At 38.3% G+C, this 24,632-nt stretch overlaps 1 protein-coding gene across 1 annotated transcript in view; it reads left to right on the top strand.

Moving 5' to 3' along the window:
• tmx3b (thioredoxin related transmembrane protein 3b) overlaps positions 1-19,120 on the top strand; it is a 121,651-nt gene extending 102,531 nt beyond the window's left edge. The window contains exon 16 of the mRNA XM_020930761.2: positions 8,805-19,120. Within this exon, the coding sequence (XP_020786420.1) occupies positions 8,805-9,080 (276 nt within the window). The 3' untranslated portion in view covers positions 9,081-19,120. The remainder of the gene's footprint in view (positions 1-8,804) is intronic.
• The last annotated feature ends 5,512 nt before the right edge of the window (positions 19,121-24,632 follow it).

The raw sequence follows: 24,632 nt of genomic DNA, 5'->3' as shown, positions 1-24,632 counted from the left end.
TCCAAAAAGTATGTATTCTTTATACCACAGACTTTCCATTTAGAAGATGTATCACTGTTTTTATCACTACTACAACCAAAAGTGTATTTTCTCTCATTTTCAGTTCCAGTGGCAGAGGTAACCAACATATTTTTGTGTTAATTTAATTTTGGCTGCCCTTGATCATATTCTGATTTTTTTTCTTTTTTCTCCAAATTCTATTAAAACCATCCGCTATATCTGAAAATTATCACATTCAGCTGCTTTTGTCTTGCCCAGTTCAAGCAAATATGTGATTACATTTACAAGGAAAATAAACCAGATTCATCTAAACTACAGGGAGATGACCTCAGAGATAAAGTGCATGGATTTGAATTCCAGGCTTGTGTGTGGGCTCTCTACAGTCAGCAGTACTGTTAACCTATTGTACACTGGAAATGCTATTACATTACGTTTCTTACATTTTTGCTTTAACAACCGCCCACACATTATAAACATGTTTCGTAAATCCTGTTTGATGCAGGTTTAAATGCGTCATAAATGGAAAAAATTAGCTGATACTGTTATTCTGATCATTTTTGTTGTTTGTACGTGGGTTGTAACTTTGCTGGAGGAGGTTACGTCAGCTGTTTTTCTCCATGGAGATACGTTGCCATTGCTTTGTCTGGAATGTTCCGCAATATGGCATTAAACCTTTCTCTGTTTCATGTTTTTATTCATGTGTAAACAGATATAGATATGTCCTTCAAACAACACCTGTACTGTATTTTTCGGACTATAAGTCGCTCCGGAGTATAAGTCACACCAGCCAAAAAATGCATAATGAAGACGAAAAAACCATATAAGTCGCACTTTTTGGGGGAAATTTATTTTATAAAATCAGAGACCAGGAACCAATATTTCACCTTGAAAGGCAAGTTATAGTAATATCAATAGAACAGAGAACAACAGACTGAATATGCGTTTGGTATGTTAACATAACATATGAACAGTTCTTCAGATAATTATAGCCTAAACAACAGAACAGAACAAGTTTACCAAACTCTCCATCTCCCTCCAAATCAGTAAATCCATTGAATTCTTCATCCTCCTTGACACCTCTGAGCAACTCCACGACCGCGCCGCTTCCTCTTCTGTGTAGTTGTCGTCAGACTCAGCATCAGATCCAGTTAGAATTATTCTGGCCTTTCTGAATCCTGACAGGATGGTTTCTGTTGTCACTGAAGTCCATGTTTTGTTGATCCATCCAATGACTTTCAGGAAAGTTACATGGCGCACCCACCTGGTTGCCGTGAAGCTGTGTTCTCCATCCCCGCTTTCCGCCAGTCCCTCACAAGTTTCTCACTCCAAACTTTCTTTCTGCTGCTCGATTACTGTTTTTGGCTGCATATTTCACTACTTGCAGCCGGACAGCAACTTTTTCGGCAAGAAACATGCACAGTAGGATGCGAAATGACAGTGGTACCCTCTTGCGTCTGTCAGTGTGAAAATCTTAATATATAAGTCGCACTAGAGTATAAGTTGCAGGACCAACCAAACCATGAAAAATAGTGTGACTTATAGTCCGAAAAATACAGTACACACACTTCTTTCATTTTTACGCAGATAAAACATAACTTATAAACATAACTAACAAAAACAAATCACTCAAGAAATAAATCATAGAATATAATAATAGAATGATAATAAATATACTACTACTATTATTAATAACAAATAAAAATCAAATTATAATAATCAAATAAAAATAATAGTAATAATATATATATATTTATTTAAACAAAAAAAAAAGGCAAGAACCAAGCCAAATCAGGCCAAGTTACAATTACAGTTTTTTGAGCTATAAAACCACCTAAATAAATGAAAGGTAAATCTATTTAATGTCATATTGTGGAACATTCACTGACTTCTACTTTATCGCTAAAAAGCACCTTTAAAACACGTATTCTGACTGTGAGCGATCTTGCCTCTCCAGAGATCTGACCTGTAACTTAACCTAATGACTCCAGCACCTTTATAAAGCTCATGTGTCATTTATAATTCAGACTTTTAAAACCAATTTAGAATTTAAATATTGGCCATGTTCTTTTTGTGTTACTCATAGGTCTGGAATGTTTCACAGTATGGTATTTAAACCTTTCTATCTTCAGAGAAACCAAAGCAGACCAAGTTACAGGTGAGCTCTGTGGAGAGGCGACGCTGCTCACAGTCAGAATGCCTGTTTTTCTAGATAATTTTGAGCTATAAAACCACCTGTAATTGAATAAATGTAAGGTAGAGGTGATTAATGTCATACTGTGGACAGATCCCCAACCAAAAAGGTACATAGTGGACCTTTAAAATAGTGTAAGTTTTGAAGTTATTCTCTAATTAATGTTTAGAAAGTCTTTGATATTTAAACACCTGTAAGTCAGTTTTACATAATATCGTACTTTACACTGAGTCTTCACTTAGGAGAATAATATATTTTTGCTGCTGCTACATCATGCATTCTATTACATCGCTACAAGTCTGACACGAACTTTAGAAGAGACGGAAAAGGTCAAGGACTTGGAGATTAAATCAAGAGTGCAAACTTAAGAAACTGAACAACTTTAGTGCGACTCTAACGAAATGGAGCTGTAATATTGATGTAAATATTCAAATGGAGTACAATACGGTGCACATATCATGATTTATGAGCATTTCTGCGTTTTCAAGACAATGCTTTAGAGAATTTTGGAGTTTAAGGCAAAAAAGGAGCAGTCGGTAAGCGTGTCAAGAAGGTTGCCAGTTCAAATCTAAGCCAAAGTTCATACTGTTGAATCCTGGGGTAAGACGCCCAGCTGGAGCTCAACTGTCTTGCCCATCTCAAAGCCCACTCGGTTCCTGAAAATAAATTCCAGTTCCAAAAAAAACTTCTTCAAAAAAGTAAAATCTGACCTCAAGTACATATGAGGTCTGACTTAAAGTAGATACATATGGTGGCTGGACTTCTGATTTCATTACAACAGTTGACATCATTGTGTTTGAGATTTTAGTAAAAGTTCTGTCTGGTTTTTGTCTAGTTTTCGAATTTTGGTTAATGTTGCGCATTCCTGGTTGACCAAGGGCAACAGAGAACACATGTTGAAGTAATTCCAAGTTGTTTGTAAAATCCCTCAGTTGTCCAGGTGGGATCCAGAGCAAAGGAGAAATTAAATTCTGTCAACTGGACAAAAGTTTTTACTGAAGAAGCAGCTTGGATGAACTGTGACACGTATTTGATCAAAAAACCTTTGTCCAGTTGACAGAATTGAATTTCTGCTTTGCTATAATTTCATAAGTGTCACCTAGAAACCATAATCTTCACACTGCCTTTTTTGTGCATAAATTGTCTCTGCATTTTGGATGTGAATTTTTCACGTTGATGACGTAGGTAAAGTTAAGCTATTCTGTTTTCGAACTCGGCACTCTTTCTTGTATTTTTGTACATTTCATCTCAACTTTTTTGCCACAAACTTCAACTTAATTGATGTAAAACTATGAAATTAAATCTTTAGCACAGGTGCTATCCCACCAAACCAAGTCAGAATTGGAAAAAATGAAAACCTGCTGTTTGACATTTAATGGTGGTGGTATAAAATAATGTTAATGTTGTGATTTATGAAGTTTCTGAAAAAAATATTGTAAATAAAATTGCCTCAAATGTTTAGGTCTTAGGACTACGTTTATATGATGACGGTCTGAGCAGAAGACGCAAAAGTGGCGTCGCCTCTTCACCTTTTATTCCGTGTTTAGACGAGCGTTTTCAGGAGGAAATCTGTGTGCATACGGTGACGAAAAAGTGTGTGGAATTCAATTGAGGTATGCATGCCAGGTGACTAGGTGGTGACACTAGGTGGTGATGTATTTGACGTAAACGCGTAGGCGACGTGAGCAGATCTGACCAGAGTTCTGCGTCTTGGGCAGTGTAGACGGAAACGCTTCGGTGGAGCATATTCAACTTTTCCACTCAGGAGGGTGGTTTCAGATTTTTGCGTTTTTAAGGCAAAAAAAACGCCGTCACCGTCTAAACAAAAGGCACAACGATAAAGTATTTTGTCGTTTTTACCCGCAACCATTCTCGTGTAAACAGGCCCTTACTGTGACAGAAATGGCAGTCAAAACCTTGTCAATGAGTTACTTAATTCAAAATGGTTTCCTTGGTAGACTTGGAGCCCAGGGTTATATGGTGCTGGTGTATTAATACTGAATGACCTCTAATGTGCTTTGATAGTAATGTAGTTACTCTGAGAGCTGATGTCAGTGGAGATTTCATTGGTCATAATCAAATCAAGGGTTTCCCAGTAGAGGAAGGACGTTTCTTTTCTCGTCCAAGCGACTTTGACACGACTGCCGAGGCATGACTTTCTTCTTTGTTTTTTATGGTTTGAATTATAATTTTATAAAGAGAGTGCATTTTAGATTCTATCCATCAAGGCTGATTACATTTAGGAATTTGAGTCATGTTTTCTGCCTATTAAACACATTAGTTTGAAGCTTGTCTTGGTTTCATGTACTTGGTGCAATGATGAGCGACATGTTGCTTTGGAGGTTGTACGGTGTAGTGGACCAAACAGAAAAGCAAAGATAATGTATAAAAATCAGTTTAAATTTAATAAAGTCAAAAAAAGATATAATTTAACAAAGGCCCAAGTTAGGTAAATAATAACCAAAAGGTCCGGCCTAACCGAGGTAACTTAAATCAAACTGAATAGAACAAAACTAACCCAACCAGACAAAGGAACAGGGGTGTTTAAATACATGAGGACCAACTAAAACCAAACACAATTACACAAAATAATTAACTAAAACTACTAACTTAACCAAAGCAACAAGAAGGCAAATAATTATAATACAGAAAATAATAAGTGATAATAAAATGACCTTTAACAAACTAGACACCCCCCCCCACAAGGGTCCTCTGTCCAGTGCTCAAAAAAACAGACTTAAATTAACTAAATGTGTGCACTCAAATTAGAATATAAGTCTAAATAAAGGAATTAAAGTATGTGTAATGCAATTAACTTAATGTAAATGAAATGATTCTGACACTATGGAGTGGTGGCAGAGGTATCCACCACATATGGTCTGCAACAAATCCTTAAAAAAACATATACTTTTACCAGTTATAAAGATACACTTTGTCATACAGTATACTCATGTAGTCTCTTTTACCGTTCTCAGTGATTATCATTCTTATACTGCTAATGCATCATACTTTGCGTGATTCATCAGCCAGTTTCACTTCGTAGAAACCGTCTGACCTTCGCGGCAATAGAATTTATTCGCTCGAAGGTAGGAGGGTAAATTTTTTTATTTCCAGTCCAATCCAACTTTATTTGTATAGCACATTTTACAAACAAAATACTTTCCAAAGTGCTTCACAGAGCAATGCAAAACATTTTACTTAAAAAAAAAAATATATATATATATATATATATATATATATATATATATATATATATATATATATATATATATATATATATATTTTTTAATAAGGACACTAACAGAATAAATAAATAAAATAATAAAATCAATGAACAAAAATAATAAAATCAATACATAAAAGCAGCACTAAAAAAATAAAATGGATAAAAACAATAAATAAATAAATAAAATAAAAGACACATTTATTTAACCAATTGCTGCTATTTGGTTGTGGCGCTGCTAACGGGGCTAACTGCTATATTAAGCTTTTCCCAAATCCCGTAGGAAGAAGGACAATAACATCTTTCCCCTTGATAAAATTCACCAAACATTCTCTTTGTTCCTGCTTTAAATCCTCGATCTCGGGAATCATTGCCAACACAGAATTTATGGCTCTTCGCTGATTGGCTGGTGCCCAAACTTGCACTTCTGGGGTTTTTGCGAACCGTCTAGTGTATTCCGATTCCTGACCTAGTCTCTGGAGAGAAATGAAATTGAGCGGAGGCACTAGGTGGCACCGGTCTGGCTACATTATACTAATTCCAACATTAAATAACTGTAGAAGTTAAATTTTGTCCATTCTTAATCACTTAATCAATCATTCTTAAACTATTCAAGAATTGACTGAGAACAGATTTGTCCTATTTCTTTTTTTTTTTTTTTTTTTTTTTTTTCAGTTTCAGTATCTAAGTGGGTTTGTTATATTTTTTTTTGACTATTTGGTACCATGAAAGTTTTTAATTAAACCTTGTGGATTATGAGTTAGTCTTCATTTCGTGTTCATCTTTACAAATAACATGTTTTTACAATCTATATCCGAAGACTCTGAATCCTAATGATTGACTGATTTGTTTATAAGCGCTTTTCGTGAATTTCAGAAGCCAGAGCGAAGTCATTAAGTCATTGCCGTCACACTGCTAACAACAAATAGCATTCTAAGAGTGCTTTTTCTGATTGCTGAAAAGAAAGCACCTCAGAAATATTTGCATAGTTGACAGCAGACTTATTTTGACCTCAATAGCAACTTATACAATTTATTTATTTGCTCAAATACACAGAAAAAAATCAAGTTCATGACCGTAAATACAGTAACCATAGAAGTTTCAAAGCCTGAATTGTTCTTGTTCATTATGAGTTCAGTCTTTGTTAATGCTTTTTAAGGCTGTAAATAGCAAAGTTATTATAAAATAGTCTCCAACAATCTTCTATACACACACAAAGCGCTTGACCTTTTCTTGCAAAATAACACGGGCCTGAATCACCAAATCTTGCGAGAGCCAAACGTTTCTGTTGCGGAGGTGGTGGAAAGTTTGACTGCTCAAGGCAACAGCTCCGAGCTTTACCCAGAGGCGCCGTACCTGCAGTTCCGCACGGATGCTTTGTGTCAGTCATTTCTAATAAAGCTGCATTAACGAAGCCGAGTGATTGTCAAGATGCTAAACCGAGCCCCCTGACAGGCCTTTTTTTTTTTTTTTTTTTTAATCAAACTTGTTTCCATGTTTTTATAGATTTTGTGCAGTTGTATTTCAATGTATCCGGTAGAAATTTCCTAACTTCTACTAGTGTTGTCACGATACAAATATTTCAAACTCGATTTCGATACTAAGGAAAAGACAATGATAATTAAAAACACTTGATTTAGACAATAGAATGTGATTTTCAACATCTGTCTAATCCCTCAGTGGTCCAAGTAGGTTCCGTAGTGGTCCGTGGGTGTATACTAGTCTATGTGCTCTTATACTTGTTCTGATACAGCTCAAGATCATTTTAAAACTATTCAGGAAAGGTTCATTTCTATCCTGTACGTGCTCAAATGAGTATCTAGTTTTGATACTAGTTTTAGTGTCGATTAGTATCTGATTTTCAATATTTTTAACCACCTTTATACATGTTTGTGCAGTTGCAAGTCCCTAAACATGACTTCTTGGATATACTAGTTGCTATTGAGTGTAAATCTTATTGTTATGAACCAATCTAAGGCATTCAGTTGTCTTCGCTCCAATAACTGTAAGTGCCTTAATTTGTTTATTTTTTTAGTTGCAAGAATAATGGCTTGCTGGAAACGTAGGCCACGTCCCATTTCTGTTCCCTTGCCTCGGTAAAGCCTTGATTCCTCAGCTGTCAATCACGCCCACACAGGAGAGGGAGGAAACTGGAAACAACCTTCCTCTCCACAGAGTGTGACTGACAGCTGAAGAATACAGGCTTTTCACAAATGAACAGACCTGGGGTGCATTCATGGTGGCATGTGTTTAGTCTGCTCACCTCACAAAAACAAGGAAGCAAATTCTAATACCAGTGTGGGCTTTGTTATCTGCAGTCCTCTAATATTCCAGCAAGGTAGTCCTCATCAGGACTTAAAGTGGGGCTAAACAGTTAGTTAACATCAACAGTGGGGTTGTTGTGGTATTCTCTACTGTTCCTGGTCAACTGTTTGCCATTTCAGTTCAGAATAGGTGAATGTTTGTAGCCTCGTGGTCAAATCTGTTAGTTTTATGTGTACTGTCAACTACAGTTAAACTCTGCCACTGCATAGTAAAAGAAAATGCAATTCAGTCAAATGCACGGAAGTTTTTGAACTTTGACCAGCTGAAAGAATTAATTTTTCCTTTGCTGTGGACCCGACCTGAATGACTGAGGGATTCATAATAATAATGCATTGGATTTATATAGTGGCTTACAAGACACACAAAGATGAATTATTCATTCACTCCACACTCAGTGGTGGTAAACTACTGTTGTAGCCACGGCTGCCCTGGGGCAGACTGACAAAAGTGGTCCCTCATCCAAATACTAACCAGACTAAGCTTGTGAGATCTGACGAGATCAGGATTACACCACACTTTTACACTGCATTTTAAGAGGCACCTCTGTGTGGATCAATCAGATGCATAACGCCAGAAGCAGAGTTAGAAGTGCACTTCACTCTCCCGTCCTCCAGACTCCGCCCCTCCTCCCCCTCACTCTTCCCTTTAGTCTGTTCAATGGCTGAGTGGATAGCACTCAAGATTCACAGCAAGAAGGTTCCGGGTTTGATCCTCGGGTCTCTCAAGACTTTCTGTGCAGAGTTTGTATGTTCTCCCCGTGTCTGGGTGAATTTCCTTCAGGCACTCTGGTTCTCCCATCAGCCCAAAGCATACACCATAGTTGAAATCCTCCAGCTAAGGTTGTCCTGACCAAGCCTTGCAACAAGATCACAGGGAGGGGATGAGATCCCCCAGCGACATTGAACAATGGGTCAAATGCAGAGGGCATGGGGGGGACAATAAAGTGTTCCTTATCTTAACCTTAACAGGCAACTATAGCATAACTATAGCATATCTTGCAGTACATTTGAATATAGAACCAAAAAGAATTTGAATAACAAAACCAATTTTCTTTTGTGTCCCCAGTCGGTGTTCCGCAGCTCCCCGTTGCTGGGCTGCTTCCTGTTCGGGCTGCCCCTGGGCGTCATCAGCCTCATGTGCTACGGCATCTGCACGGCCGAAATCAACGATGCCGCCTCCGAGGACATGGACCTGCACAAGAGGGAGGGGCTTACCGATGAGGAGGAGGAGGAAGAGGAGGAGGAGGAAGGGGCGGAGCTTCGACACCAGCTAGAGGGCCCGGAGGAGGAGGAAGAGCCTGAAATGGACGATAAAGACCCCCAAGAGAAGAAGACGGATTAACGGAGGAGATGATATCATAGGTTTAATGTAATGCGATGATATGAAAACTCAGAAATCTAGTGGAGTTCTGGTGGTTCTTTGGTTTTCATGTCACGCCTGTCCAACCAGCCTCCTTTCCTCCAGCTCTTGTGGGTAGAGTCGGTGTGAAAGGGCACGAGAACGCTGGGGACATCATAAGAAATCGCCTTTTATAAGAAAAATAAACAAGCATCAAGAGCAGAAGGGAGACCAAAAGCTCGTAGTGTATTTATTCCGACATCCAACAGCTCTCCTCTTTTTATCATGTCTGAGCCCTTCATTAAGCCTTGATCCAAAGATGTTTTTGATGCTTTAAAGGGGAAGTAAGTGGTGGTTTGGGTAAAGACAAAGTTTGTACTATCAGTACTATACTTCCCGCAGTGATAAAAGTCCAATAAAGTTGTTTAATAAGCTCGATCCATTTTTTTGATTAAAGAAGCACTATGCTTTCTGATGGATGATCTGACACCTGCTTGTCTCCATGGAGATGTAATTGCTTTGCCTGAAAAGGTTCTACAGTATGGCATTGTATATCTGCTTATATGAAATGAAAGGTGTTTTTATTGGTTTAAAAAAAAAAAAAAAAACATGTCTCCATGGAAGTATAAATGTTTAATGCCAAAATGGGGATCATTCCAGGCAAAGTAATAACATCTTCAGGGAGACAAGCAACTGGCAAACCTTCCACCGGAAAAGTTAACTAGTGCATCTTTTAAGGTGTTAAAGATAAGTTAAATCTTGCTAAATCTGTCAACATGAAAAAAAAAGTACAATTTGTAATGCAAGCTAACCACCAGCTAACAACTAATAAGGGACTAGCAACCATATCATAAAAATTATGATTGTGGACAATGTTCATACAACTTGTAAGGAAAGTTATATTTTATTGAGTTTGCATATTTGCTAGTTTTAAGCATATATGTTTTTACAGTCCACATTTCATTTTGTACTGTATTTTTCGGACTATAAGTCGCTCCAGAGCATAAGTCACACCAGTCAAAAAATGCGCAATGCAGAAGAAAAAAAAACATATATAAGTTGCATCAGACTATAAGTCGCACTTTTTGGGGGAAATTTATTTTATAAAATCAGAACCGACATTTCATCTTGAAAGACAAGTTATAGTAATAACAATAGAACAGAGAACAACAGGCTGAACAGGCGACTAGTATGTTAATGTCACATATGAACAGTTCTTCAGATAACTAGAGCATAAACAACAGAACAAGTTTAACAAACTCTCCATCTCACTCCAAATCACTAAATCCATTGAATTCTTCATCCGGAGAAACTCCGTGACCTCCGGAGGTAAACGGAGCATAGCTTCCTTCTGTGTAGCTGTCATCAGACTCAGCATCAGTTCCAGTTAGAATTATTCCGGCTTTTCTGAATCCCAGCAGGATGGTTTCTGTTGTCACTGAAGTCCAAGCTTTGTCGATCCATCCAATAACTTCCATGAAAGTTGCATCACGCAAGCTCCTGGTTGCCATGAAGCTGTGTTCTCCAACCCCGCTTTCCGCCAGTCCCTCACAAGTTTCTCGCTCACTACAAACTTTCTTTCTGCTGCTCGATTACCGTTTTCAGCTGAATATTTCACTACTTGCAGCAGGATAGCGGCTTTTTCTGCAGGAGACATGCGCAGTAGGGTGAAGTGACAGTGGCACAGTAGTATCAGATACTAACAAGCCTAGAGCACCCTCTCGCGTCTGTCACTGTGAACATTTTAATATATAAGTCAGACCGAAATATAAGTTACAGGACCACCCAAACCATGAAAAGAGTGCGACCTATAGTCATAAAAATATGGTAATAAAAAAATTTTTAAAAATTGATTAAAAAAGAAAGAACTTACCAAACTTACCATTGTCTACAATTCTGGATCTTACTTCTCCTTTAACAACTCTTCTATCGTTTTGTCATATCTTACTCATATTTTTGTTTACAGTTTTCAAAGCCTACTCATCAAATTTTGCCTTTAAACTCACCCGGCGTAGCCATATCATGTATAGACTAGCGATGTATAAAAAGCTATGAAAGTGCCCAAGAAGTTGAAGAAGAGTTCTCTGCCACCTTAAAAACAAAACTGCATTTTCTTATATAATTCGTAAACCACACCTTTCTCCAACTTACTCCTCATGTATCCATATTTTAACCCGAGCTAGAATTGTAATTTGTGTGGCTCTGTCAGATACCGCTCAATGATCTCCCCCCCCTTTCCTCCAACCTGCTAACAATCCCAAAAGCGAAGCCAGCGTTGGACGTGTACAGCAGGCAGCCATAACATGCCCCAGTAACTCCCATGTCTATTAAACACCGCGCACCCCAGATAGACGGGCTGTGTTCGGGCCCATATTTCAATCTTTGCCCCCATCTCTGCTGCTATATTGAATCCAGCACTTGCATTTGACATCCCAGGGCACGCCGAGCTGTTTTTAGACCTGCGCGCGGCGTGTAGTGTACAACTGCTAAAAAGAATCCAATCTTTCGGTGGAATAAAGTTCGGATTCCATTTGGGATTGACAGAGGCATCACTTGATAAGACGTTACTGGTTTATATACTGGCCTTTTTATTAGATACATTATAGGTGAACTGTGGAACTTTTCTGGTGGAGGCTCTGTCACATGTTCGTCTTAATGGAGATGTTATTTCTTTGCCTGGAATGTTTCACAGTATGGCTTTAAAATGGTATATATATTGCGTTTATTCAATTATGGAGTTTTTTTGTTGCCTTGAAAAACCTATATTCTTACTTTAGTGGGATCACCTCTCCACAGATGTGACCTGGAACTTTGCCTGGTCTCCACTACCACACCTACTTGCTTGTTATTGGAAAACTGGTAGAAAATTTGTTTCCTGTTTGTCTTCATGGAGCTTTTGTTTCTTTGCCTGGAATGTTTCACAGTATGGCTTTAAACTTGTATATCTTGCATTTATTCAATTATGTTTTGGGTTTTTTGTTGTTGTTGTCTTGAAAAACATGTATTCTTTCCGTAGTGGGATCGCCTCTCCGCAGATTTGACCTGGGACTTGGCCTGGTCTCCACCACCACACCTACTTGCTTACTAACGGAGGCAGTAGCTTAGTGGTAAGAGCGTTCACCCACAAACCCAAAGGTCAGCGGTTTGATCCCAGTTTCAACCAGTGCTTACGTCTGCCGTCTCCGTGGAGATTAGTTTAAAGCCGTACAAGGGAACAGTCCAAGAAAAACAATAGCGGCGAACTCCAACTTGCTTACTAACGTGGCAGTGGCTCAGTGGTTAAAGCGTTCGCCCACAAACCCAAAGGTCAATGGTTTTATCCCAGTTGTCCCATGTATATTCCACTAGTGTCAAAACGCTGTGGTGCAATAACAGGTTTCATTGCAGTCGTTAGAAACTGTTAGGGCTGTACCCGACCAAATTAATTCTTGGCCGACTGACAATCGATTTGACAATTAAAAGGGGGCGCGGCAAAACTTGCAATGATCTGACCGTATCTGACCCAAACAGCACTCACGAGACGACACCTGCAAGGAATTCAAACCCAAATTATTTCGCTAACTCACACCATTCATTCTCTTCTCTGTCGTTGTCCCATATCAATTCTTTAAAACTCAAGAAAATTTGACGATTAGTGATGAGACAAGATCTCGTGCCAAAAGATCTCGCGAGACAAAATTGCTACAAGATTGTGCACACATGAGAAAAATGATCTTTTTCCATCTGAATTTACTTTTGGCTTGGATTAAAAAAAGAGTTAAGAGCTGGCGAGTTATACAATCTGAGAAGTTGTAGTTCCAAAAAGTAGTACTACAATGGCTGCAAAGGTATAAAATAAATACAAATAGTGAAGCCAAAATTGTGAAATGGCTCGTGCTACTTATTTATTACAAATTGTGCTTCGACTTATTAAAATTGTGTCTTGTCCTAAATCTACTGTTGATTGGTCGACTAAGGCTACGTTCAGACTGCAGCCTGAAGTGACCTGAATCTGTTTTTCTCACCCCTATGTGACCTGTGTCTGATCTTTTAATGACCGTCTGAACGACACAGATCCGATTTTTTTCAAATGCGACCCAGGTCACTTAGATATGTGCTCCTGAAATCGATGCATATCCGATCTTTTGACATGCGACTTCAGTCTGAACGGCCAGGTCGCATTCATCCCACCTACACGTCAGGCTCGGAGTCTCGTCAATGGAGGGAAAGCGAGGTTAGCGACTTTATTAATATTTGGGAGGGATCGCTGTATTCAGACCAAACTGGAGAAATCTTATTGGAACGGGGTGGTTTTTGAAATGATTGCCAAAGAAATGGATGAGTGTGGCTACAAGCGGTCCTGTCTCCAGTGTCAACGAAAAATAAAGACCCTGCGAGCCAAATCGGAGAATAAAAAGGAGGCTAAAGACTCAGACAAACGAAGCGGCCATGGATGTGTAACCTGTCCATTTTACTAAGTACTGGATTGTATTTTGGGAGACAAGCTCAGCGTTTTGGCTACTTCCGTAAATACTGGGCACACTCGCTGCATGTGACGTCGTTGTGTCCTCCAATTCGCATGTGGGACACTTTTGTGGCATTTAAAGTTCACACTGGAGATCACATCCAAGTCGCATTTAATTGGAAATGTGAACGACCTTGCAAAAAAATCTGATTTGACAAAAAAATATGAATTGAGCATTAAGCCCTGCTAAAGGTTTACAGCTCTAGAAAGTGTATTAAGTTGTTTTGAAAAAAAATGTATCACTACCCACTAATTAATATAGACCCCTACCATACATAGAAAACATTTTGTAAAGTATTTAGCACAGTAACTCATCCAAATCGCAAGTACTTTCGTCAATAAACTCTTGATTAAACCACTTTTTACTTTTCGAAGACCTTTCACTGCGGGTGTATTTTGACATTGACTTTACAATCTGAAAACTACCAAGCTGATATTTTTGGCAAGTTTTCATTTTTCTCAACCCTTTTATCAAAATCCTGAAGCTGAAAATTGACACTGACACCAATCAAACCATCCTTCTTATTCTATTCATTTCAACCACAACCGCCAATGAGCTCTTGATAGTTACCAATTTAGAGTAGATTCCCACCCCCACAACTGCTTCACACTGGAATTTTCTTTTTTGTCTCTTTTTTAGGGCATTCTCTGAGCTGTAGCGCGCCGAGCGGAAATATGTGGATATCAGCAGTTTCTAAAATTATCAGACCAATTCGGGCCCGTCTGGCACCAACAACTATGTCATGTTCAAAGTCACGTAATCCACCTTTCGCTATTTTCTATTCTTACTCCTAGCTCAGCAGTTGGAACAGGGTCGTCTAATATTATCATGAATTTGTACATTATATCGACTAGTAAGCTAATGGAAATACTTATGATTTATTTAGGGCCTTTCGAGATGAAGAATAGAAGAGTTTGCATTTTAGTTGCTAGGTGACATGTCTTGCTCAAGGACACAACAATACGCACTAGTCAGAGGTGGAATCAAACCCGTAACCTTTGGGATTGTGGGTGAACACTCGTAACACCTAAACATTGTGGTAAGATGGCGAAAAGAATTACATAGACTAAATATGATCCTGATTTGCTGTTTAACTTGCTTGTTTCCATGGTGATGATGTTGCTTTGTCTGGAATGCTTCACAGTATGGCTTTAAACATACTTTTATTTTATTTAGGTTAAAGGTTTTTGTATTGGTAAAAGAGTACATACAATACAGATATAAACTAGAAAAGCACTCAGAAAGCGCAGACCTCCGCCAAGGACTACAGTCCCCCTCATATTAATTGTGTTTTCCATAAATATTTGTCTCGTATCTTTCAATTTGGAATATGAAAGAGGATCCCATTGTCCATCCCTGAGTCAAATTTCACGGGGTTTGGTCAATAATTAACCGAGATATTGAGAAACAAAATTTTTGGCCCCATTTACCACAATGTTAACAAAAATTTCAAAGTGATCCAGAATCCAGGATTTCTTCCGGATCATCCCCAAAATGAGTTCTTCCTTTTCACATTTCCAACAAATCCTGAACATTTCATCAAAATCGGTCCATAACTTTTTGAGTTATGTTGCTAAAAGACAAACAAACAGACAAACGCCGGCAAAAACATAACCTCCTTGGCGGAGGTAATAAGTCCAATGTCATACTGCGCGACATTCCAGGTTAAGCAATGACGTTTCCATGGAGACACTAAATGAGAAAAGTTACATCTCATGGATATATTTAAGTTTAATATCACTAGATATTGGTGATATAGATTCTAGATCAAGCAATGACATTTCCATGGAGACCGTAACCAGAAATTTAGATCTCATCTATATACTGAAGTTTAATGTCATACTGTGTAACATTCCAGGTTAAGCAGTGATGTTTCCATGGAGACACTAAATGAGGAAAGTTGCGTGTCATGGATATATTTAAGTTTAATGTCATACTGTGGAACATTCTAAGTTAAGCCATGACATTTCCATGGAGACCCTAACTAGAAAAGTTACATCTCACAGATATATTTATAAGTTTAATGTCATATTGCGTAACATTGCAGACAAAACAATGACGTTTCCATGGAGACCCTCACTAGAAAAGTTAGTTCTTATGGATATATTGAAGTTTAATATCATACTGCGTAACATTCCAGGCTAATCAATGACGTTTCTATGGAGACACTAAATGAGAAAAGTTACGCGTCATGGATATATTTAAGTTTAATGTCATACTGTGTAACATTGCAGACTAAGCAATAATGTTTCCCTGGAGACCGTGAACCAGAAAAGTTACGTGTCATGAATATATTTCCATTTAATGTCATACTGCGTAACATTGCAGACTAGGCAATGACGTTTCCATACAGACCCTAAACCAGAAAAGTTACTTAGTACAGCTTTAACCTTACCTCGTACCACTGTGTCTTTTAATGTGGCCCGTAAAATATTCCATAAGTTGTGACCAATAGATGATTTAATACTGTGCATTTCTTTCAACAAATCCTCTTGGACTTTGATGTAACATAAAGGGGTACAAAAGCAGGTTTGAAATGAGAAATGAAAGCATTCTATTACGGGCTTGGTCTCCAGGCAATGTCACTTTGAAAAGATGAGATGAAGGAATTAAAATCGGATAAAGTCGACCTTGGAAAGTAGATTTTGCTTCAAGAGTTTAACGAAAGTCAGATATTCAAGATGTACGTATAACTACAAGTCACGCACCGCACGGGAGACCACGTTTGCGAACTTAAGGATAGACATTGAAGAGTTTTTATAATTCCTTCTGCCTTTTTTGAGATGTTTTTTCTTTTCAGCGTGCTTTGAAATGCTGGGTTTTGAAGTAGTTGGTACACACAAAGCGTAATATCTTTAATATAGTTCAAATACTGCATAATCTACAAGGTCTTACATACCATTTGGTTCCCGTGTTTTAGTCAAGAAGTACCTGAACTCTGAATAGGGATGCACCGATCCGAGACCAGTATCTGATATCGGCGTTGATACTGAAAAATTAGCTGGATCGGATATCGGCGCCCAAATATCGGTGCAGCAAATATCCTGGTTGGATGTTGAAGTTTATGGTCGTAGGTGGCCAAGAAAGTCTCGAGCTTGAACTTCTTTTTACGCAAAGATGTTCTACTTCCTTGAGAAATCCAAATGTGGTGTTATTTTTGTCTTATTTTATTTTTGTATAAAGAAAATATACAAAAATATGCAGTGGTATCGGTTGACATCGGCATACTTAAAGCCATAGTATTGAAATCGGAACTGAAAAAGCTGGATCGGTGCATCCCTAATTCTGAGTATTAGTTTTGATTTGAATATATTTTGCAATTGGGAGATTTCTTTTACAATACTTTTTGCTCCTTTGGCATATAATTTTGCTCAAATTCAGAAAAATAAAACCGCAAAAACGCACCAAACTTAGGACTAAACTGGTAATTTATTTAAACAAATACACTGAAAATATGTATATAAGTTTGCAATAATTACTTAAGCTAATGTAGATTCCCAAAACAACGTCTTTATTTGCTGAGCCATTTGATTTCATTCATTAAAACAAAATTACACTTGTGAATTGCTTGTTCCATGTGGTCTCCTGGAAAAGGCTGTGACTTCTATATAATTCTGTATATGGATATTTTATATTCTGTAAATGGCAAACTTCTGTATAGAAATCAGACTACTGTATGCTTAAACAAGGGAACAACCAACTCATTTTAGTCGTGTTATTTTTGAATAAACATAACGCAAAGGGAAAGTTTGGATTAAAGCAGACCTCTGTAACTTTTTGCTCTTTTCTGAACACTGTTTAGCTTTACTTTTGTTTACCTTCATGTATTTTTGTCATTTGGTTTCTCATTCCATTTTGAGTAATATGATTCAATCACAATTTGACTTACAGTTTTCTGTGAGGACTTTATTTTCCCAGATTTGTATGGGTTATACTTTTACTTTTATTTTGCGACAAACTATTTAAAGGGCCTGTACCCGATTTTGGGTCAAAATTCATCTTACCCTAGTATAGATACACAACTGGTCAAAAGTTTTAGAACACCACAACTTTTTCTTGTTTTTACTGTTTACTGTTGACCAAAACGTACTCTAAACTTTGATTCATGAAAGTGTCCACCTTGGGCAGATAGAACAGCTGAACACACTCATGCCTCGTTCTTTTTACAACAGAAATCAAATATTCTTCAGAAAGTTCTTCCCAAGTCTGTTGCAGAAGTTCCATAAATGTGTGGCACTTGTAGGTTGCTTCACTCTTCTGTCCAGTTCATCCCAAACCAGCTCGATGGGGTTTAAGGCTACGTTTATTTGATGAGGGTCTGAACAGAAGACGCAAAAGTGGAGTCACGTCTTCACTGTTTATTCCGCGTTTAGACGAGTGTTTTCGGGAGAAAATCTGCGTGCATACGGTGACGCGAAAGTGTGTGGAATTCGATTGGGCTAGGCGGTGATGTATGCGACATAAACACGTACGGGACGTGAGCAGATCTGACCAGAGTTTTGCGTCTTGGGCAGTGTACCCGGAAACACTAGGGTGGACTGTATTCAACTTTTCCACTCTGGAGGATGTTTTTTTGGCATTTTTAAGCCCCGTCTAAACAAAAAGCACTTCTGATTAAATATTTTGTCGTTTTTACCCATAAATTCTCGTGTGAACAGGCCCTAAGTCTGGAGACTGTGCTTGGACACTCCGTGTTTTCACTCTCACCATTTTGTTTTTTTTTCCTGAGGTAGTTTTGACAGATCTTGGACTTGTGTTTTTTTTTTTTTTTTTAATCTTTCATCTTTTTTTTAACCTCTGGCTGTTCAGTTCTTACCTTTGTACCATTTCAAGCTCTTCATTGGACTTGCACGACTTGAAATACAATAAATAACGGGAAAAATGGGTGTTGTAAAACCTTTGACCGGTAGTGTATATTGTAGCAGCTTTTGAGGTCAAAATAAGTCTTCTGTGTACCGTCTACTCTTAATTAGAAAGCATTTTATTGACCAATTATCAGGAAGTATGTGTTAGCATGCTAGTTGGTTAGCCACAGCAAAACTTCCACTCTGCTCTCTGAACTTATAAACTCACTGTGGTTAATAATTTTGTTGCTCAGAATGCATAAGGTGAGTGAAGAATAATTTTGGACCACTGCAAACTTTAAAATGCACTAGTTCTGTTTTTTTCTCATTTTTAAGACTCTAAAAATCAGGTACAGTTCCTTTTAATCATAACATGGACTCTGAAATGGTCAGTTTCAAAAAGTTAGAGAGTTCTGCTTTAACAAATAATACTTTAGGGCTGTTTCTTTTTTTTTTTTCTCATGTATTCACTGGACTTCGCTGTTACCTGATGTAGTTTCTTCCAATTCCAGGCATCCATTTTGATCCTTTTCGCCTGAACCATAGCACAACGCTGTCTCTTTCTCCTCGCTTTCTCGCAGATCTGTAGTTGCCTTTCACTCTCTGCCAAAAAACTTTCTCCTTTAGCTCAAATCAAGATTGTCAGACTTTATTACCGGTTTGAAAGATTGAAAATAAAGATTGTCTTCTTTTTCTCCCTGGTCGTAGCTCTTGTGTTGATCCGACGTGCGGCAGAACAATGCACCTGGCTTACATTGAGACATCTGCTGCGAAGTCTGTATCCAATTATCGTGCATAAATCCCTGTTCCATCAGAGTAACGCGAGGTAAAGGTGTCTACTCAATTATGGCGCCATAATCACATCTCCACATCCAAGCTTGATTGTATTAGTTGGGCTAAAACTCATTTATTTCGCTTTTCTTTAGGGAGGCCGGGCCAATTCGGAAATCTACAATCCCGTAATGAATAGGTGCAAAGCCACTTGAAAATACTGAAACGAAACTTTTCAAAAGATTTGTATAATGAAAAACTTACTTTTTTTAGTTGTTAATCATTATAATTTGTGTCATTTGCATAAATACATACTTCACTCTTGAGTGCACTAGAAGCTGGAGTGGAATCCATGCAGTCTGTTGGTGGTTTTCAGATTTTAAAATGTGATGATTTCACTATTGATTATATTGTACTTTACCATGAAATAACAGAAGGTAAAGTCACAAATTTTGAATCTGATATTTTCAGTTACTGACTAAACCCAAATAACAACATAATCTTGCATTTTAACTCTTCCAGACCTAAGGGCTATTTTAATACATTTTTCCTCGCCTGGATTATTTTCTTAATTTTGCTTTTAAAACTCCCCCTTTTACACCCCAATGAAGTGTTATACATCCTTTTTTTCAGTACAATCTGTTATTTCACAATCTGCATGCTGTAGTTGTGTCATATGGCTGTAGTAAAAGCTATAGGACTGGAAATACAAATCAAATAAGAAAATAAATAAATAAAATAAATAATAAAATTCACACTCTTTCATATAAAGCACACAGCAAACATTTATAAACAACTTTTTGGACATTAAAAAATTTTTAATTTAGGGCTTTAGCTACAAAAGTGCAAAATATCAAGTCTGTAAGTAAACTAAAAATATCTTTATTGCCCTCAAAAAAATAAAATAAAATAAAATAAAAATCGCCCCTTTTACTTTCCTGATGTCAGTCATGGAAACAGCTGGTGTCAGGTCCAGGGCACAGAGCCACATCACTTCTTACATTTCCATGGGGTTTATTACCTTTCAAATAAAAAATAGCAAGAGATGCACAATTACTCAGACCAAGAAGCGTAATTTGCCATTTATTTGAGAAGTAACTGCACTTAGTGGCTTTTTCAATTGTTACGAACATAGACGCTCAACTACCTTAACTCAGTACACTCTTTGGCAAAGTCTGGGCCAATCAAAATGGATGGAGCAGAAAACAAAGTTCCTATCGGACACTGGTTTTCCCTAGATAAACGCAACTGTGCTTACAAAATGAAAGAGCAAGGCAGATACTCTTGACGTTGCCCTTTCTTTCTTTTCTCTGTTCATTTCCAAGGGACTTCGAAGCTGGTTCGTGCCAGATTGGTAGCACTCTGAATTGAGTTCTGCAAAGCTCCAAGTTGATTGGTTAAAGCGCGTCACAACAGCTGAAAAAGGCAAGAAATCAAACTTTTGTTACATCCAGATGAGAGAAAAGCACAGACATCTCCCCTCTTTCTCGCTCTTATCTTTTTCAACAAAACAGGCAGTATTTCGGCGTAAACAGGCTGAGGTACGCTAGTCTGTGTTGCCATGTGTGTTTTGGTTCATTTGGGTGCTTCATTTTTGGCTTCCACCCAAACCACAATGCCGTCTGTGATTGGTCCTGTCTCCAGCCCACCGGCGCCCAGGCCCAATCGCACCATTGAGAGCAAGCCAAGATGGATTCTCATGAGAACATTTAGCTTCATGTTGATAATAGTTGTGGGGCCATTTTGGCACGTTTCACTCATTAACGCCAGTGAGGGGTGTCATTGACAAATCTAACACTTTGAGGGAATGGCCCATTTCATCACCAATCGAAACACCAGAGCGGATAAGAACAAGGGCTTTCCTGTTGTGTGTTGTGTTCGCCTGGTTCTCCCTGGAGGCTGCTGTGAAGCTGCAGGACACAAAGGAGGGGCACTTCTGGCTCTTCCACAGGATCTGCTGACCCTCCCTGACCAGACCTCCTGTTAAACTGCACTGAGAACTTTGACTGAGACACAAAGGCCTTGAGAAGCGCAGTGTAAATGTTGCTCCAGCAAAACTTGAATTTCTCTCTTTCTAATCCAGATGCCTCTAACAAAGCCATAATCCATTCAGCAGAGGTGGATGAAGTACTCAGTTTTGTTACTTAACTAAAAGAACAGATACAGGGGCAAAAAGTTACTAAAGTAAATGTATCACATGAAAAAGACAACTGAAGTAAAAGTATATGTTTAAAAATATACTTAAAGGGCCCATCTCATGCAAAATCACCTTTTCAGAGCTTTCTACCTTCTAAGAGTGATGTGTGGTCCTTGTACATGTCACCAAAGTTTTTTTTAGATTGATTCGCCGTTTTTGTTTTTTTGTTTGTTTGTTTTTTTTAACAAATTGCAGCGTATTTCTGCCACCCTCCCATGTGACAACGAACTAAAGCTGCTACACCTATTTGACGTAGCAGAAGGCGCTTCACACTCGCCCCCCTCCCCTGCTCCACCGCCTCCACCCCCTCCACCTCGCATCGGTTGACAATTCCCACATGAACACCTAAACAAAAGCGACAGCATGAGCTCATTGTTCTACACTGCAGTGTACACGATGTAATAAGTTTATCTACTAGTGTTTATTAATACTTTACCAATCAGTAATGTTCAGCTGATGTGGACGCGGTGCTTGAGCTTTGTGCTCCTCAAAGTCCTCGTCCGATTCCAGGTCCAACACATGCGGCTGAACACGCTGTATCACCATGATGAATAAAAGTTTATTTCTACCACTATCAGGGTGCAGGTCTGTCTCCCCCTCCCTCCCTGAGATGGGCGGAGGAAAGACGGCTCACTCAGAGCCTACGTCACGTTTGGAGGGCGGAGCCTGTGCTTTCTCAGGACGAGTGAGGGGATGAGTAATAGTCGGACTTTCATAGTTCCTGGTCTGTGACTGTCTCCAAGAAATTAGTAAGATTTCATAATTATTGTGTAATGGATGCTCCAAAACCCAAATTGTGCTTGTTTATGTGCAGAAGATACAACGTGAAAAGAGTTATTTTGCATGAGATGGGCCCTTTAAAGAATAAAAAGTTAAAGTATTTTTATAATGGAAAATGATCTTTTTAAATTTTAAATAAACATCCGTAGAAGCAACAAAGTAAAAGTTTATTTAGTATCTTTGCAAAGAGGCAGAGGACGAGTCTGTTCAATACAGGGTTGTAACTCTGTCTGAACCAGTGTCAGACTCACAAAACATGTATAGTTGTGTCTAAACAAGTATTACCAAAAGAAAGGAAACATCTGCGTTTCTGCTGGGTCATGATGCCCCAAAATTTGTACAAGGACAGTTACCCCCTAAAAGAAGGAGAGCAGCTTTCTTGAAAACAGGATATAAAAAAGACACAATGAAAACTGTGAATAACTGCACATAGAAGCAATAACTGCATTTTCCCGTTACAATTTTGCAGAGTTTTAGAACAATTAAAGGATGAAATGTCGTAATTCTGATAAGCTCAGCGCATTGTTTCCCAAGGACTGGGTCAAGAGTTTTTCTGGGTCGCCTTGTTACGATCTGCATGTGCATCTGTGACTTTATCTTCATTCTGGATAAGCATTTCGTCAGAATATCTTGTTCTTTGTAGGGCCAGTATTTCTATGCTTATTCCTTTCACTACTAAATATATGTGTGAATTGGGATTTTCTCTGTTCAGCAAAATGAAGACAAAGCACAGAAACAGACTGAATGCTGCTCCTAATCTGTGTGTTGCGTTCTCCTCCTGCACCCGGACTGAGACGCACTACAAAAACACAGACAGTCCCACCTATCTCATAAGAAATGTTGAAATGTTAAGACATGTTTTGTATAATTTCGAATCTTTTTGTAATTATTTTATTGAATATTTTGTTCCAATATTGCTGGTTCAGTTGAATGTTGAAAAGAAAAAGAAATGGGCTACATTGAATGTCCAAATAGGTGACTTGTGGATACCTTTTATTGCTGGTTTAATTACTCTTTTTCATTGTTTAAAACTTGAGTAAACTATCACTCACTCAACAATAAAATATTCTCATTAATGTTCAATAATTGTCAAATCCACCTTTATTTTGTGATTTACGAATGTCTATTGACTTGGGTGGCGAATGTTTCTGACTTGACCCCAGAAACAAAGTTTGGGAAACACTGACTTATTGGATCATAAGTGACTCAACTGATTTGTTGATTTTTCTAGCTGTTTTTGTGTGTTTGGTTTGCTCAAAGCTGGGATGTAAACTCATATTAAATGCGCTAAAAATAAGTCTCAGCAGTTTCAGCAGATCTCAAACCAAAAAGAAAAGTACTTTTTACTCTTCAGCCTAAATCTAGAATGTAGTGAAGTAGAAAGTACAGATACGTGCTCTCAGGCCCCATCCACACTAGTTCGTATTCGAGTCGTTTTCGTTGCGGATGCAGTGTTCGTCCACACCAATCCTATTGAAAACAACTCCAGAGACGGAACAATCTGGTACCACAAATTCATCTGAGTATGGATCTGATCCGTCCCCATGTGGACGCTTGAAAACGCTGATACACTGATGTAGGTCTATGCGCCGCATAGTAATTCACCTTCAAAACACTAAGAGGCTAGAATATATTTCCATTCATATATACAGTTGATGCTTATGACCTACAGACTTATAATCTCTGAAAAGTTTCACATGAACCATCTCCAATGTGATAGAAGCATAGAACAGACTCACCATCAGCAGCACATCCTCTGTCACAGAAAGAACACTCATATTCCACTGAGTCGTGTCCTTTGGTCCAACAGAAGCTGAATCCACATCAGCGCACAATAGTGAGCTGTTTTTTAAGCGCTCAGTTTATGCCAATGAGCCATGCGGTTTTAAGTTTCATTTCTGTAAAACGTAAATAAATATGCTCAAAGCTGTGTGGATAGGGAAGGCTTGCGGACACAGAAACGACGTGTCTGGACGCAAATCGTTTCCGATACAGTGATATGGTGATACGCAAATTAATTTCAGTGTAAATGTAGTCTCAGCTTTAGTGAAGTAAAAGTAAAATGTATCCACGGTAACGTACTAATACCTAAAAATTTTACTTAAATAGTCTGCGTTTACTTCATTATTTTCCACCAGTACCATTCCAAAAAATACAAATATGGTAGAAATGTTTCAAAGGTAATCAATTACATAGACAGCCAAAACCAAAAAACCAAACCAACTTGTTGACAAATAAACTGTCATCCACCGGCGGCTCAAATTACAGAGCCAGAAAAGGCGCGTGGGGTTGTTTATTGTCTGGTTGTTCATTTTCCGCTGGGTGTCATTTTGGGTCTAAAGCTCCACAAGGGGAGAAGAAGATAACATGATTACATCTATGAGCGCCAGCGATGCGAAACGTCATTCGGCGCTCAATTAGCTCCCCGCATACTCACCCAATGTGTCTGACCATGTGT

The sequence above is a fragment of the Boleophthalmus pectinirostris genome, unplaced genomic scaffold (genome assembly GCF_026225935.1).
Source record: "Boleophthalmus pectinirostris isolate CB_2022bp ecotype Guang Dong unplaced genomic scaffold, ASM2622593v1 HiC_scaffold_15, whole genome shotgun sequence".
Taxonomy (NCBI): Eukaryota; Metazoa; Chordata; class Actinopteri; order Gobiiformes; family Gobiidae; genus Boleophthalmus; species Boleophthalmus pectinirostris.
Note: the sequence above shows the minus strand (reverse complement) of the source record. Positions and strands in the feature narration are given on the sequence as shown.